Genomic DNA, 16,370 nt, shown 5'->3' with positions numbered 1-16,370 from the left:
TCAGTGGAGAAAAAAAGTAGCGGTACAGCCTGTATAATGTAAATATGAAGGGAGAACATAAATGGAAAAGAAAAAAATGAGAGAGGGGATAAAATATATCATAGAATAGAATCAGCGTTCCACACCCAGAAGATGGCCAAGGTGCCCTACCTCTCATCGTCTGCCTAAGGTCATAGAATCAGCATTGCTGACAGATGGCCATCTAGCCTCTGCTTAAAAACCTCCAGGGAAGGAGAGCTTACCACCTCCCGAGGAATAAAGAAAAGTCTTTGATGACTTCTTCAAGTCAGATGCAAGAGGCCAACTCACAGTGCAGTCCTAAGCCCGCTTTCCTGGGAGTAAGCCCCACTGAATATATTTGAGTTGGATGCTGGTCAGACCTACTTTGGGGTTGCTCTCTCAGTGGGTTTTTTTTGGGGGGGGAGTTCCATGCCTTGGGGGCTGCAAAGGGGAGAAAGCGTAGAGCCAGGAAATGGGTCGCGGAAGCGTAGACTGAGCGGTGAGCCAGGCGCGATGCTTGGAGTCCAGTGAAGGCAGCCCCACTCCACCACATGAAGCCAGCTAGTCGACCTTGGGCTAGTCACAATTCTCTCCAAACTCTCTCAGCTCACCTACCTCACAAGGTGTCTGTTGTGGGGAGAGGAAAGGAAGGAGGTTGTAAGCCGGTTTGAGACTCCTTAAAGGTAGAAGAAATCAGGGTATAAAAACCAACTCTTCTTCTTCATTCCACGGGGTAGGGGCTACAACTGAGAAGGCCCTTCCCTTGAAGGACTGAAGGGCGTGTGAAGGGTTGCAATGGGAGAGGCGGTTCCAGACTGTTAAGGACTTTAAAGGTTAATGTCAGACACCTTGAATTGGATCTGGAGACTAATTGGGAGCCAGTGCAACTACTGCAGAAATGGAGTAATGTGAGCTGACTGGGAATATCTCATGTCCTCTGGACGTTGCAATCGACCTCTGAGTCCCCAGAGGCGGTCCCCCTCCCACTAAAAACAGGCTTCCAAACGCTATAACATTTCCCATACACAGAGTGATACATTCTCCATCCTTTTCCCATCCCACATCTTAAACCATTGAACACATGAAGCTGCCCTATAACTGAATCAGACCCTTGGTCAATCCAAGTCAGTACTGTCTACTCAGACCGGCAGCGGCCCTCCAGGGTCTCAGGCAGGGGTCTTTCACATCACCTACTTGCCTGGTCCCTTTAACTGGAGATATTGGGGATTGAACCCGGGACCCTCTGCATGCCAAGCAGATGCTCTACCACCAAGCCATCGCCCCTCCCCTAAAGAGATGAACACATGAAGCTGCCGTATACTGAATCAGAGCCTTGGTCCATCAAAGTCAGTATAGTCTGCTCAGACCAGCAGCTGCTCTCCAGGGTCTCAGGCAAGGCTGTTTCACATCACCTAACCGCCTAGTTCCTTTAACTGGAGATGCCGGGGATTGAACCTGGGACCTTCTGCATGCAAAGCAGATGCTCTGCCACTGAGTCACGTCCCCTCCCCTTTATCAGTGGCTGGTGCGGTGCTTCCTGCCTCGGCGCTAGTGACGTGGTCTGTTTCTTCCCTCTCTCCTCCTCCTGCCGTTTGCAGCTAGGGCTTACCCTCGCTCATTTCTTGCAGCTGAAGTCCACCCCGGACCTTCTGAAGGACCAACGGGAGCTCTCCCAGCCAGGGAGCAGCGAGCATACGAAGGCGCTGATCTACGGGATCTTGAAGGATGGGTGAGTGTTCCAGGGTGGGGCAGGAGGGAAGGAGGATGCAGCCTTTCAGACTTTGGATTTTAGCCAGGGCTCATCAGCGCTGACTTTGCAACCCTTGGCCGCCACGGAAGCTCGCTGGGTGACCTTTGGCCAGTCGCATCCTCTCAGCCTAAGCATCCTTGCAAGGTTGTTGTGAGGATAAAAAAAAGAGGAGAGGAGAATGACATCAGTTGCTTTGAGTCCCCATTGGGGAGAAAGGCGGGGTACAAATGAATTACATTTTAAAAAATGTAAAACATTTTTTTTAAATTAATTAATAAAAATTGATTCTGCTTCCTATAGCCCAAGTAAGCAGAAACATCTTTTAACCTGGATTTTATTATTTATGGTTTTTATTATTATTATTATTTCTCATCCAGGCATATAGTACGTTCATAAGTGCAAGGTCTCTGCCCCAAGGAGCTTACAGTCAAAAATGAGACGGCAGAGCGAGGGGAGGGGAGGGAGGTGGAAGAAGGGGGAAATGGGGGGAATGTCTGCATTGAATCCAGTTGCATCAGCCTAGACTTCGTATTAGTCAGGGAGGGGGGCCAAGGGGTCTTGTCAAAGCCCTCACAGGCAAGACAGATGAAGAAGAAGAGTTGGTTTTTATACCCCGATCTTCTCTGCCTTTTAAGGTGGCTCAAACCAGTTTACAGTCTCCTTCCCTTCCTCTCCCCACAACAGACACCTTATGAGGTAGGTGGGGCTGAGAGAGTTCGGAGAGAACTGTGACTAGCCCAAGGTCACCCAGCTGGCTTCATGTGGAGGAGTGGGGAATCGAACCCGGTTCTCCTGATTAGAGTCCACCGCTCTTAATGACTACACCACTCTGGGGGGTGGGTGGAGGCAGGGGGGGGAAGCGCCACGCAGGCATCCTGGTGAGTGGTTGCACGTGTAAGGACTAGTGAGAGAGAGATGGTGGAGCCGTGTGGTTTATGCAAGCGGGGTGCAGACTGTCGCTTCTGACACGATGGCTTCGTCTGCATTTTTTGTCTTTCAGGAGCACAGAAAGTGAAAGCTCCGTGAAGAGGAAAACCGACCTTGTTTTTGAGAAAATCCAAGCACTGGCTGTAAGTCTGGGGGGGTGGGGTGGGCGCTGCGCTTTTCGTGCCTGGGCCTCTAGAGCAAGAGGAGGCTAATTTGGTGAACTGGCTTTGGTTCCCCGCTTCTACATACAAAGGCAGCTGGGTGACCTTGGGCTAGTCACAGCTCTCTCAGCCTTACCTAACTCAAAGGGTGGCTGTTGTGGGGAGGGGGAAGGGAAGGTGATTGTAGGCTGGTTTTATCCTTAAGTGGCAGAGAAAGTTGGCATATAAAAAACAACTCTTCTTCCTTCTTCTTCTCCCTCCTCCTCCTCCTCCCTCCTCCTCTTCCTCCTCCTCCTCCTTCTTCTGACTTTGAGGCAGGCAGGGGAGAAGATCCTTGAGAGATTTGTGTATTCTGTTATTTTCTGTCTCCCCAGACGGTCAGGCCAGAACTGACGGGTGGAAATGAAATCAAAAGGGTTTTCGGCTAAACATTAGAAAGAACTTTCTGACAGTTAGAGCGGCTCCCCGGTGGAACAGGCTTCCTCTGGAGGTGGTGGGCTCTCCTCCTTTGGAGGTTTTTAAGCAGAGGCTAGATGGCCATCTGTCAGCAATGCTGATTCTGTGAACGTAGGCAGATAATGAGAGGGCGGGCGGGAAGGGATGAGCCGGGGTTTGGCTCTCGTGGCCCTTTCTTGCATGCCCTGGGTAGTGCCAATCGCCACTTTGGGGTCAGGAAGCAATTTTCCTCCAGCCCAGATTGGCCAGGGATCCTGAAGGATTGGAGGAGGATCTTCTGGGCATGGAGTAGGGGTCACTGGGAGAATGGAGGGGAGGTAGTTGTGCAGTTTCCTGCGTTGTTACTTGGGGTTGGACTAGATGACCCTGGAGGTCCCTTCCAGCTCTATGTTTCTATGTTCCGTTTCTCTTCTTCTGTCCCTTCCAGAGTGTAAAGAGGGAACGTTGTGGGACTGCAGCAGCCCCCTCTGGGAGGGCAATTTGAGAAGGCTCCTGGGCAGGGGGAGGGTTATCCTTCCAATGGCAGTGTGGTGCTTATCTTTCCCCTGTACCTCTCCTCCTCGGCTGGATTTCTCCCTGTAAGTCTTGCCGACACCAGCAGCTCCTACAAAAGCCCTTTTTCCCAGCAAGAACCGGCCTGCACGTCTCCTCCTTCCTCTTTTTTCTCAAAGGGGTGATGGGCCTCTCGATCGCAGTTGGCACCGGGGGGGGTGGCTTTACTGACTTGTGGCGACTCCGTAGGGTTTTCAAGGCAGGAGACAAACAAAGGTTTTTGTTTGCCCTCGCATGCCTCTTCGTAGCAACCCTGGACCTCTTCGGTGGTCTCCCATCCTAGTACTAATCAGGGCCAACCCTGCTTAGCTTCCAAGATCAGGCTAGCCTGAGCCATCCAGGTTAAGGCCAAAGATATTCAGAGATGGTTGCCCTTGCCTGCCTCTGCGTAGCGACCCCGGACTTCCAAAGACTAACCTGGGCTTCTGTGAAAAAGGCAAATCCCATGCTGGCCATAATTAGACAAGGAATAGAGAATAAAACTGCTGCTATCATACTGCCCTTGTCCAAATCTATGGTGAGACCACTCTTGGAATACTGCGTACAGTTTTGGTCACCACACCTAAAAATGGATATTGCGGAGCTTGAGAAGGTGCAGAAAAGAGCAACCAAAATGATCAGGGGACTAGAACAACTGGCCTGTGAGGAGCGGTTAAAACGCTTAAGGCTGTTCAGCTTGGAAAGAAGGCGGTTAAGGGGAGACATGATAGAGGTCTATAAAATTATGCATAGTTTGGAGAGAGTGGACAGGGAGAAGCTTTTCTCCTTCTCTCACAATACTAGAACACGGGGTCATCTGCTGAAGCTGGAGGGAGAGAGATTTAAAACAGATAAAAGGAAGTATTTCTTCACACAACGCATAATTAAATGGTGGAACTCCCTGCCCCAGGATGTCGTGATGGCTGCCAACTTGGAAGGCTTAGGAGGGGAGTGGTCGTGTTCATGGAGGAAAGGGGTATTCATGGCTACTCGTCAAAATGTATACTAGTCATGATGCATACCTATTCTCTCCAGAGGAGCATGCCTTTTATCTTAGGTGCTGTGGAACACAGCCAGGATGCTGCTGCTGCAGTCGTCTTGCTTGTGGGCTTCCTAGAGGCACCTGCTTGGCCATTGTGTGAACAGACTGCTGGACTTGATGGGCCTTGGTCTGATCCAGTAGGGCCTTTCTTATGTTCTTTTGTGGTTTGCCCTTGCCTGCCTCTGCGTAGCGACCCCGGACTTCCTCGGTGGACTCCCATCCAAAGACCAGGGCCGACCTTGCTTAGCTTCTAGGATCTGACAAGATTGGGCTAGCCTGGGCCATCAAGGTCAGGCCCCAGAAGGTCGGACCAGAACCAACGGGTTGAAATTAAATCAGAGGAGTGTCCATCTAGATATTAGGAAGAATTTTCTAACAGAGCGGTTCCTCAGTGGAACAGGCTTCCTCGGGAGGTGGTAAGTGCTCCTTCCTTGGAAGTTTTTAAGCAGAGACTAGATGGCCCTCTGTCAGCAATGTTGATTCTGTGACCTCAGGCAGATCATGAGAGGCAGTTCATGAGAAGGAGGGCATCTTGGCCATTTTCTGGGCATAGAGTAGGGGTCATGGGGTGTGTGGGGGGAGATAGTTGTGAAATTCCTGCATTGTACAGGGGGTTGGACTAGATGACCCTGGTGGTCCCTTCCAATTCTATGAGTGGTAGCCCTACCAAAATGAACAGGGCTAGGAGAGTGTGCCCGTGCGTACAGGATGCCTGTTGTATTTAAAATCAAGGTTGCCAAGGAACGATCAGAATGGCAACATGTCCCATTTTTACAGTCCCCACCTGCTCCGCATCAGCCCCTTTAAGGTACTCAAAGGTGTGGCTGAGTTCGTGAATTACCCAATCGAAACTTCAAATGCCGCGTTCAGTCTTTTCTTTCTCTCCAGATGATTAACTGTCTTCTTATTGATTTATTACGACTTTAATTAAGACCCGCAGCATGTTCCCACTGCTTAGCTAGCAAGGGTTCATTGATGTTCTGGGAACTGCAGATTCCCTGGCAGCTTTCCTGGCGATCCGCCATAGGTTTTTGCAAGGGATTTCCATTTTTTATCCCACACTTTGCCCAGAGAGCTCAGAGCGGTATACAAACCTGGTTTCCCAACACCTCCGTTTTAACCTCTCCACAGCCCTGTGAGGTGGGGATAGGCCAAGAGACAAAGTTGACTGGCCTGAGTAATAGGGTTGCCAGCTCTAGGTTGGGGAATACCTGGAGATTTTGGGGGTGAAGCCTGAGGAGAGCGGGGTTTGGGGAGGGAAGGGACTTCAGAGCCATAGATTCACCTTTGCAAAGTGGCTGTTTTCTCCAGGTGAACTGATCTCTGTTGCCTGGAGATAGCAGGAGATGTCCAGCCACCACCGGGAGGTTGGCAGCCCTACTGAGTAAGCCTTATGGGGCCATGGGGATTTGTAGCCAACTCTCTCAGATCCTAATCTGACGCTCTAAACATGGCACTGCTCTCAAGCATATAAATACATGCACTGGGCAATTGAGGAGACTGGTGATGTGGTTTGAAAGGACATTCTTGGATCACCTGAGGACACATTTGGGCAATATCCAGAGACAGCCGAGAGCATGTTCCTAAGCACTCCCCAGAATCCTTTGCAGTGAGCAGTGGGCGCCGGAGCAGAAGCCTAGCGATTCGTCAGCATGCAGATTGATGTGGGGTGGGACTTGGGGGGGTGGAAAGTGCCATCAAGTCCCAGCTGATTTATGGTGACCCAGTCGGGTTTTCAAGGCAGAAGAAGAGTTGGTTTTTATAATCTGACTTCCTCTACCACTTAAGGGACACCCAAACCGGCTTACAATCACCTTCCCTTCTCCTCCCCACAACAGACTCCCTGTGAGGTAGGTGGGGCTGAGAGAGCTGTGACTAGCCCAAGGTCACCCAGCTGGCTTCATGTGGAAGAGTGGGGAAACAAATCCAGTTCACCATTTTAGCCTCCGCCGCTCATGTGGAGGAGTGGGGAATCAAACCCAGTTCTCCAGATCAGAGTCCACCGCTCCAAACCACCGCTCTTAGCCTATGTTCTCTATGCCACGCTGGCAAGAGATTAACAGGTAATTTGCCATTGCCTTCCTGTGCATAGTGATTCTGGATTTCCGTGGTGGAAGTCCTTGGTCTCCCATCCAAGTACACGGTACTAACCAGGGCCAACCCTGCTTAGCTTCTGAGAACTGACAAGATCGAGCTAGCCTGGACCGTCCCGGTCGGGATAAAATAATAATAACAACAACAACATACTAACATAGAAAGGAAGTCTGTACAATGTATTATTTATAGTGGGGTTGTCCATCAATTTGAGGATTTTGGGAAAGTGTTACAAAACATCAATGTTTCTTTGTCCCCTCTGATTTGTTTGTTACGATTTTAATGCAGATAAATTGCCAAAATAATGTTTGCCGTTTGGTATGGCAGCTCCTGGTTACAGCCAGATCGCTGGTGGTAAAGCATTGGGAATTGTTAGGTCTATCAAGTTTGGATTACTGGACCTGGAGGATTTGGAATATAATGTTAGTGGACAAAAATAGCTATGTGTAAGCAAGGCAAACGCAAAAAGATCTTCGACCAGCGATGGACACCCTTCGTTAATTATTGGAACTGGACCTTTACCACAGAATCAACGAGAGCTGAAGTACAAGTCCGGATATAAAATTGAGGGGCCGTGACTCAGTGGTAGAGCCTCTGCTTAGCATGCAGACGGTCCCAGGTTCAATCCCCAGCATCTCCAGTTAAAGGGACCAGGCAAGTAGGTGATGTGAAAGACCCCTGCCTGAGACCCTGGAGAGCTGCTGCCGGTCTGAGTAGACAATACTGACTTCGATGGACCAAGGGTCTGATTCAGTAGAAGGCAGCTTCATGTGTTCATGATGGTATAGAATAAGTTTGGATGACAAAGGAAGTTAGGAAGGAGAATGTTAGATGCCAGAGCTTCATTTTCAAATAGCCTTTTGCTTGAAGCTGGACTTGGAAAAGTCAGAGGTGATGGGATTTCTGGAATCCCCGGACTGTTAGTCTATGATGTCCGCCAGTCCCTGATCTGATGTGGGTTTTTTTTTTAATTCCCTTGCTTTCTTTGGGGAAGGCCATTCCTTCGGCGGATTCGAGATCTTCCCTGCCCCAGCCCAGCGAGCTGCAGCGGAAGTTCGAAGAGCTGCAGCACAAACTGGACGAGGAGACCAAGGTGAGGTCGGATCTTCTCCCTGGTAGACGCCAAGGGAAGGGAACGTGCCGTAGGGCTCGGGGAAAAGCATCCAGCAAGTATCTTTTGCTTTCTTGGGTAGATGGAGCTGGCCGTACATTCATCTGCAGGGGTATTTTCCTTTCTTTCGGGGCCTGCCATCTTTGCCCCTCCAAATGCAAAATCAACACATCCCTTCTCCGTTGTGGCCCTCACCTTGTGGAATGACCTGCCTGAGGAGGTCAGGAAAGCTCCCACTTTCCTGGCTTTCCGCAAACCACGCAAAACTTATTATTCAAGAGGGCTTTTCTGGACAGGTAAATATAAAGCCCCATGGCGCAGAGTGGTAAGCTGCAGTACTGCAGTCCACGCTCTGCTCACGAGCTGAGTTTGATCCCAACGGAAGTCGGTTTCAGGTAGCTGCTGGCTCAAGGTTGATTCAGCCTTCCATCCTTTCAAGGTCAGTAAAATGAGTACCCAGCTTGCTGGGGGTAAAGGGAAGATGACTGGGGAAGGCACTGGCAAACCACCCCGTAAACAAAGTCTGCCTAGGAAACGTCGGGATGTGATGTCACCCCATGGGTCAGGAATGACCCGGTGCTTGCACAGGGGACCTTTATCTTTTTTAATACCAAATGGTTCATAGAATCATAGAGTTGGAAGGGACCACCAGGTTCATCTAGTCCAACCCCCCTGCACAATGCAGGAAATTTACAACTACCCTCCCCCACATACCCCCAGTGACCCCTACTCCATGCCCCGAAGATGGTAAAAAAAAAACCCTCCAGGATCCCTGGCCAATCTGGCCTTGAGGAAAATTGCTTCCTGACCACACACAAAGTGACTTGGACAAATTATTGGGGACTCTGGTCTATACAGCTGTGTATATCTTATTGTAAGTCGGATCCTAATGTCATTTTTGCACCTCTTAATGTGTCATGTTAACACTCTTAGCTTCAGCTCTGTTTTTGAGACTTCTGGTTGGCTCTACAACCCAAATCCTGTTTCGTTGTTTATTGAATGCCCCATCATGTCGATTGCCTTGACTCGCTCTGTGTAATCCGCCTTGAGTCCCAGTGAGAAAGGCGGATTATAAATACCGTAACATAAATGGTATCCGCCCTCAGTAGCCATCTGTCCCATCGTGTTTAAACAGGGGCTTCTGGGTAATCCCAGAACTCTGGTAAAAGGTGCCGGTCGCTGCCTTCTGGCACAGTGTATGCCGAGATTCCTTGTTTCCCTCACTCTGTTTGCGTTTGAAAAATAATATCCACACAGCTCCGCCAGCGGTTGGAAGTGTCGCAAGACAGCCGGCGAAATGGCGCCCCCCGCAACCTGGAGATCCGCCTGGAGGAGTCAGAGGAGGAATGCCGTCGGCTTCGGGAGGCCTTTGAGAAGAAGACGCAGGAACTGCAGAGCAGCCTGAAGGAGTGAGTAGGCTTTTCCCACCCTCTGGATCTTTGTAGCCTGGATGGGGGGCTATGGGGAGAGGGGAGAATGAATTCTCCGATGGATGATGAAAAAGAGTCGGTTTTTATATGCCAACTTTCTCTGCCACTTAAGAGAAAATCAAACCAGCTTACAAAATATTGTCGAAGGCTTTCACGGTCAGAGTTCATTGGTTCTTGTAGGTTATCCGGGCTGTGTGACCATGGTCTTGGTATTTTCTTTCCTGACGTTTCGCCAGCAGCTGTGGCAGGCATCCTCAGAGGAGTAACAGTAACAGAAGGACAGTGTAAACCAGCTTACAATCACCTTCCCTTCCCCTCTCCACAGCAGACACCCTGTGAGGTAAGTGGGGCTGAGAGAGCTCTGAGAGAGCTGTAACTAGCCCAAGGTCACCCAGCCAGAGTGGGGAAACCAACCCGGTTCACCAGATTAGCCTCCGCCGCTCATGTGGAGGAGTGGGGAATCAAGCCCTGTTCTCCAGAGTCCACCGCTCCAAACCACCGCTCTTAACCACTACACCATGCTGGCTCGCTCAAAACAAAAGAGCCCCTGGTGGAGCTGGTTAGGTAGATATACCTTTACTGCTTTTGTACAGCTTGAGTATCCCTTGAGACAGCGTGGTATAGTGGTTAAAAGTGGTGGTTTGGAGCAGTGGACTCTAATCTGGAGAACCAGGTTTGATTCCTCGCTCTTCCACATGAGTAGTGGTCTCTAATCTGGTGAAGTGGATTTGTTTCCCCACTCCTCCACATGAAGCCAGCTGGGTGACCTTGGGCTAGTCACACTCTCTCAGCTCCACCTACCTCACAGGATATCTGTTGTGGGGAGTGGAAGGGGAGGTGATTGTAGGCCAGTTTGAGTCTCCCTTAAGTGGTAGAGAAAGTCGGTAAATAAAAACCAACTCTTCTCCTCCTCCTCCTCCTTCTAGACCTTGAAGCCGTATTGCTTCAGAGGGCCGTTGAGGTCCCATGCGAAAAGACAGTTTGTTGAGAATCTGTTTTTCTTTCAATGGCTGGCTGTGTGTGTGTTAGATCACATAGGGCAGGGTGAAGCGTTAAATTTCACTAACCCATCCCTGTAAGAAGCATGTTAAAATGATAAATAAATCAGGAGGCACACTTTGACTTTGTGCAAATACAACAGTGTCCTCGAGACCCCTGCCAGAATGGGAAGGTTTGACTCTTCCATTAACTTTGGCAGGCAGATCAGGTCCAGTACCTTTTCCGCGTCACGCGGCACCCACCAAGAGCCTCCATGACGGTTCTCTGAGGCCTCAATATTGTTTTATTGTAGGGTTGTCTTTGGAAACACCACTAACCTCCCAGGACACTTTTATTTTTGAGGAGGCGGGGAGGGAAGAGTGTGGTGTTAAAATGCATTTGCTCAGAGACCAGTATGGCGTAGTGGTTAAGAGTGGTGGTTTGGAGCGGTGGACTCTGTTCTGGAGAACCAGGTTCGATTCCTCCACATGAGCAGTGGAGGGTAATCTGGTGAACTGGGTTTGTTTCCCCACTCCTCCACATGAAGCCAGCTGGGTGACCTTGGGCTAGTCACAGCTCTCTTAGAGCTCTCTCAGCCCCACCGACCTCACAGGGTGTCTGTTGTGGGGAGGGGAAGGGAAGGCGATTGTAAGCCGGTTTGATTCTCCCTTAAGTGGTAAAGTCGGCATATAAAAACCAACTCTTCTTCTTCTTCGAGTCCAGGCTCTGCTCTGTGCGCAGTTCAGAAGATAAAGATTCTTGGTTTGTTTGTTTGTTTGTTTAAAAAATTTGCAGGCTGAAAGAGGCGAAAATGCTCAAAGACCAGACGGATGCGAAGGTGGCCGACTTGGAAGAGCAGCTGACGGAGATGCAGGAAGCGCTTGACCGCTTCCGGGAGCCCTCGGGGGATCCCCCTAGTCGGGAAGCCCTGCTACAGGTAGGGGGCTCCTCTCAACTCCTGCGGGGCTCTGGAGCGATACCGGGAGCTCTTTGCAACGGAGACTCCCTGTGCTGATGAGATTCGGGTTTTGCTTTTATCTCGGGAGCTATCTGGCGAGCCCGCTCTCAGATGACGAAGTGGGATAGAAATGGCCACATGAATAAATAAGGAGATGCCATAAATAAGGCGATGAATAAATAAGGAGATGAGAGCCAGCATGGTGTAGTGGTTAAGAGCATCGGGCTCTAATCTGGAGAACCAGGTTCGATTCCTCACTCCTCCACATGAGCGGCAGACTCTAATCTGGAGAACTGGGTTTGATTCCCCTCTCCATATGAAGCCTTCAGGGTGACCTTGGGCTAGTCACAGTTCTCTCTGAACTCTTTCAGCCCCACCTATCTCACAAGGTGTCTCTTGGGGGAGGAAAGGAAGGAGACTAAGCCCCTTTGAGACTCCTTAAAAGGTAGAGAAAATTGGGGTATAGAAACCAACTCTTCTTCTTCCTCTTGATTTGATCTAGAACCCACTGATTTGTCTTTTGTGGTAGTCCACAGTATCCATAAAAATCTCCTGCACCACATTTCAAATGAATGAGTTTTCTTCCTGTCAGCTTTCTCCATGGTCCAGCTTTCACACCCATACATACGATGACATGAATTAACTTGATCTTGGTGGCCAGTGACACATCCTTACACTTCAGAATGTTTTCCAGCTCCTTCACGGCTGCCCTTCCCAGTCTCAGCCTCCTTCTGATTTCTTGGCTGCAGTCTCCCTTTTGGTTAACGATGGAGCCAAGGAATAGAAAATCTTGACCCATTTCCATTTCTTTAGCGTTGACATTAAAAGTTGTGTGATTTCCCCAGTAGGCTGCTGTTAGCAGAGTGGATTCTCAGGATCCAGCCACCATCCTCCCACAATTCCCTAGTTCTTGCCCACTGTCGATGCCTCATTGGTGGTGGCCCACCGCAATGTTCATCGTGTCGGTGAAGGGCACCGGAAAGATCTCACCGCTGCTCTTCGGCCTCCTTTCTCTCCCCCCCCCTGCCCAGGAGCTGCTGGAGACCCGGGAGGAGCTTGAGCTGGTGCTGAGCGCCAAGCAGAAGCAAGAGGATCAGCTGCGCCAGCGGGAACGGGAGCTGACGGCGCTGAAGGGGGCCCTGAAGGAGGAGGTCGCCAGCCATGACAAGGAGCTAGACCGGCTCCGGCAGCAGTACCAGCAGGACGTGGAGCAGCTCCGGCGCAACATGGAGGATGTGTCGCAGGTGGGAAGGGGCGGTTTTGGGTCAGGCAGGCAAAACGAGGGCCTCGTTCTCAGGCTGGGTGGGTGGGAGGTCAGCCTTTTGTCTAAGCCATCCCAATTCAGGTGACAGGTGGGGGCTCACGCAGTCGAACCGCCCTATGCCTCATTCCCTGCAAATAGAAAGCTAGGGTGTCAGGAACAGGGAGGGGGACTCATGCAGTGGAATCACTCTTTGTCTCTTTCCCTGCAAATTGAAAGCTAGGATGTCAGGGACGGGGGCTCATGCAGTCGAACTGCCCTCTGCCTCATTACCTGCAAATAGAAAGCTAGGGTGTAATGGACTGGGGGGGGCTCATGCAGTCGAACTGCCCTCTGCCTCTTTCCCTGCAAATTGAAAGCTATGATGTCAGGGACGGGGGCTCATGCAGTCGAACTGCCCTCTGCCTCACTCCCTGCAAATAGAAAGCTAGGATGTCAGGGACAGGGAGGGGGATCATCCAGTCGAACCGCCCTCTGCCTCATTCCCTGCAAATAGAAAGCTAGAGTGTCATGGGCGGGGAGGCAGGCTCATGCAGTCAAACCGCCCTCTATCTTGTGACCACGCACACCAAATTTGTGGGTTATGTTTTCTTCTCGTCTAGGATCAGGCCAGCCTGGAGGCTGAGCGGCAGAAGATCAACTCCGTGGTGAGAAACCTCCAGAGGGAGCTGGAGGAGAGCAATGAGGAGGCCTCCCACTGGAAGGAGATGTTTCAACGGAACAAGGACGACCTGCGGAGCACCAAGCAGGAGTAAGGGTCCCTTCTCCCGCCCCATCCCTCCTCAACCCCCCCTTTTCCCCAACTGGGATCAGGACCTCAAATGGCTTGTCTAGTCAGGTCTTAGTTAGCCACTGTCCACGTGCAAGAGGTGCGACGACCCTCACCGGATACTTGCTACACTCTGGGGAGGTGGCAGGTGCCGAATCGACAGACCATCTTTGTGCCTGGCGCTCTGTGTAAAATGCGATTCTGCAGGGACGCAGAAAAGCTGCATAGCCGGATCCTGGCTGCAAAATATATCCCCGTTTTAAAAAATCTTGGCCTTTTGTGTGTTTGGGCTTTCTAGCACTTACAGGCAGAAGAAGAAGAGTTGGTTTTTATATGCCGACCTTCTCTACCACTTAAGGAAGAATCAAACCGGTTTACAATCACCTTCCCTTCCCCTCCCCACAACAGAGGTAGGTGGGGCCGAGAGAGCTGTGACTAGCTCAAGGTCACCCAGCTGGCTTCATGTGGAGGAGTGGGGAAACCAGCCTGGTTCACCAAATTAGCATCTGCCATTTATGTGGTGGAGTGGGGAATCAAACCCAGTTCTCCAGATCAGAGTCCACCAGAAATGTCCTTCAAAAACCAAGCACAACCTAATACCTGCTCTCTCAGGACCCCCACGCTGTTAAGGCTTTCCCTGTGTTTTCAGATACCTCTCAGATAGAATTGTGATGTGTTTTGTTCAGTCTCTCCCCCTTTCCGGAATGGGGGTGGGACTTAATTTTGCAGTGTAGGGGTCTCACCCTTTGCAGACAGTATCCCAAAGGGAGCCAGCGTGGTGTAGTGGTTAAGAGCGGTGGTTTGGAGTGGTTGACTCTGATCTGGAGAACCGGGTTTGATTCCTCCACTCCCCCACATGAGGGTGGAGGCTAATCTGGTGAACCTGGTTGGTTTCCCCACTCCTACCCATGAAGCCAGCTGGGTGACCTTGGGCCAGGCACAGTTCCCTCCGAACTCTCTCAGCCCCACCTACTTCACAAGGGGAGAGGAAGGGAAGTTGATTGTAAGCTGCTTTGAGACTCCTTAAAGGTTGAGAAAACCGGGTATAAAAGCCAACTCTTCTTCTTCTAGAGCGGTGGACCTATGGGTGAATGCAGCCTGTTTTATCCAAGAGGGTCATCCCCTTCCGGGGTCTCTCCTCCTTTTGTTTCGTCACTGTGTATATAGCTTTCAGTTTATTGCGGGGGGGGCCTTCTTCCCTTCCTCAGGTTGTTGCAAGTGAAGGCGGAGCGTGAGGAGTTCGAAGAAGAGCTGAAGGAGACGCGTGAGCGCTTCTCGGCGATGCGGCAGGAGGCGGACCAGGCCCGGAATGGCGCTGGGGTTGCCGGTGAGGCCGACTCCCTCCGGAAGGTGCGCTGGGCTAGGGAAGCAACGCTGTGTCAAGTGGAAACGTGTATGGGGGATAAGGATTGCCGTCTCTTTGATTGTGGAAATTCGGAGACCTGGGTGGTTCAAGTAGTGGAAACTGACAGCAAAAGGTTTCCATTGGTTGACAGAGGCAGGGCACGGAAGACTTGAGCCTCTGCTTCGAAGGTGGTCATTACTTGCTGCAATTTCACGCTGAACTCAACCTTTGGAGTCAAACTCCATGGACCTTGAAGGGCATTGGTGCACTTCAAGAACATTCAATAAATGAAAATATTGGGTTGGATCACATGGATCACAACCACAGGATCCCCACCTGTTGCTGCTGACAGGATGAATCCCCCCAAGTAGGGGTTTACTTTGAGTAAGCTAGCAAATCGGCCCAGATTTCTATCTTGACCACAAAATTCTTGCTAATTGCCCAGAAGTGTGTGCGTGTGTATGTGGTCTTTTTGTGCTGTGTCTGTTCAGTTGGCAGCCCAAGGAGAGGCTGTGGGGGTGGGGGGCTAAGCTCCTTGTTGAGTCTTGCGGCTTACGGCTTCTCCCCGCCTCTGCCCATGGCTCATCTTCCCGTTGTGCAATGTCATAGAATCATAGAAGAATTATAGAATCATAGAGTTGGACGGCACCACCAGGATCATCTAGTCCAACCCTTCACAATGCAGGAAATTCACAACTACCTCCCCCCGCCATTCCCAGTGACCCCTACTCCATGCCCATAATATTCCCAAGATACCTCCCTCTCATGAGCTGCCTAAGGTCATAAAATCAGCATTGCTGACAGATGGCCATCTAGCCTCTTCTTAAAAACCTCCAGGGAAGGAGCACTCACCACCTCCCGAGGAAGCCTGTTCTACTGAGGAACCACTCTGACTGTTAGAAAGTTCTTCCTAATGTCTAGACGGAAACTCTTTTGATTTAATTTCAACCCGTTGGTTCTGGTCCTACCTTCTGGAGCAACAGAAAACAACTCGGCACCCTCCTCTCTATGACAGCCCTTCAAGTACTTGAAGGTTATCGTATCCCCTCTCAGTCTTCTCCTCTCAAGGCTAAACATAACCAGCTCCTTCAGCGTTTCCTCATAGGACTTGGTCTCCAGACCCCTCACCCTCTTTGTTGCCCTCCTCTGGACACGTCCCAGCTTGTCTACATCTTTCTTAAATTGCGGTGCCCAAAACTGAACACAGTATTCTAGGTGAGGACTAACCAGAGCAGAGTAAAGCGTTACCATCACTTTGCGTGATCTGGACACTATACTTCTGTTGATACAGCCCAAGATTGCATTTGCCTTTTTAGCTACCATGTCCATGTTGCTGTCTGAGAATAACATTCTCAACGGTAAACATGACTGATCGCGATAGGTAGTCAGTAGCAGTAGAAAAGAGCAAGAGTCCAGCTGCACCTTAAAGACTAACAAAATTTCTGGCAGGGTACAGCCTTTCGTGAGTCACAGATATCTGAAGAAGTGAGCTGTGACTCACGAAAGCTCATATACCCTGTAAAGATGATAAGCATTGCTGTCTTTCCAAGATCCCTT

General features: G+C 50.5%; 1 protein-coding gene across 1 annotated transcript in view; it reads left to right on the top strand.

Annotated features, from left to right (window-relative positions):
• CGN (cingulin) overlaps positions 1-16,370 on the top strand; it is a 75,885-nt gene that overhangs the window by 35,728 nt on the left and 23,787 nt on the right. The window contains exons 4-12 of the mRNA XM_056852740.1: positions 1,629-1,729; positions 2,751-2,820; positions 7,956-8,054; positions 8,129-8,131; positions 9,330-9,481; positions 11,276-11,417; positions 12,470-12,682; positions 13,302-13,450; positions 14,677-14,818. Coding sequence (XP_056708718.1) covers positions 1,629-1,729; positions 2,751-2,820; positions 7,956-8,054; positions 8,129-8,131; positions 9,330-9,481; positions 11,276-11,417; positions 12,470-12,682; positions 13,302-13,450; positions 14,677-14,818 — 1,071 coding nt within the window. The remainder of the gene's footprint in view (positions 1-1,628; positions 1,730-2,750; positions 2,821-7,955; positions 8,055-8,128; positions 8,132-9,329; positions 9,482-11,275; positions 11,418-12,469; positions 12,683-13,301; positions 13,451-14,676; positions 14,819-16,370) is intronic.

Source organism: Euleptes europaea, chromosome 7 (genome assembly GCF_029931775.1).
Source record: "Euleptes europaea isolate rEulEur1 chromosome 7, rEulEur1.hap1, whole genome shotgun sequence".
Taxonomy (NCBI): domain Eukaryota; kingdom Metazoa; phylum Chordata; class Lepidosauria; order Squamata; family Sphaerodactylidae; genus Euleptes; species Euleptes europaea.
Note: the sequence above shows the minus strand (reverse complement) of the source record. Positions and strands in the feature narration are given on the sequence as shown.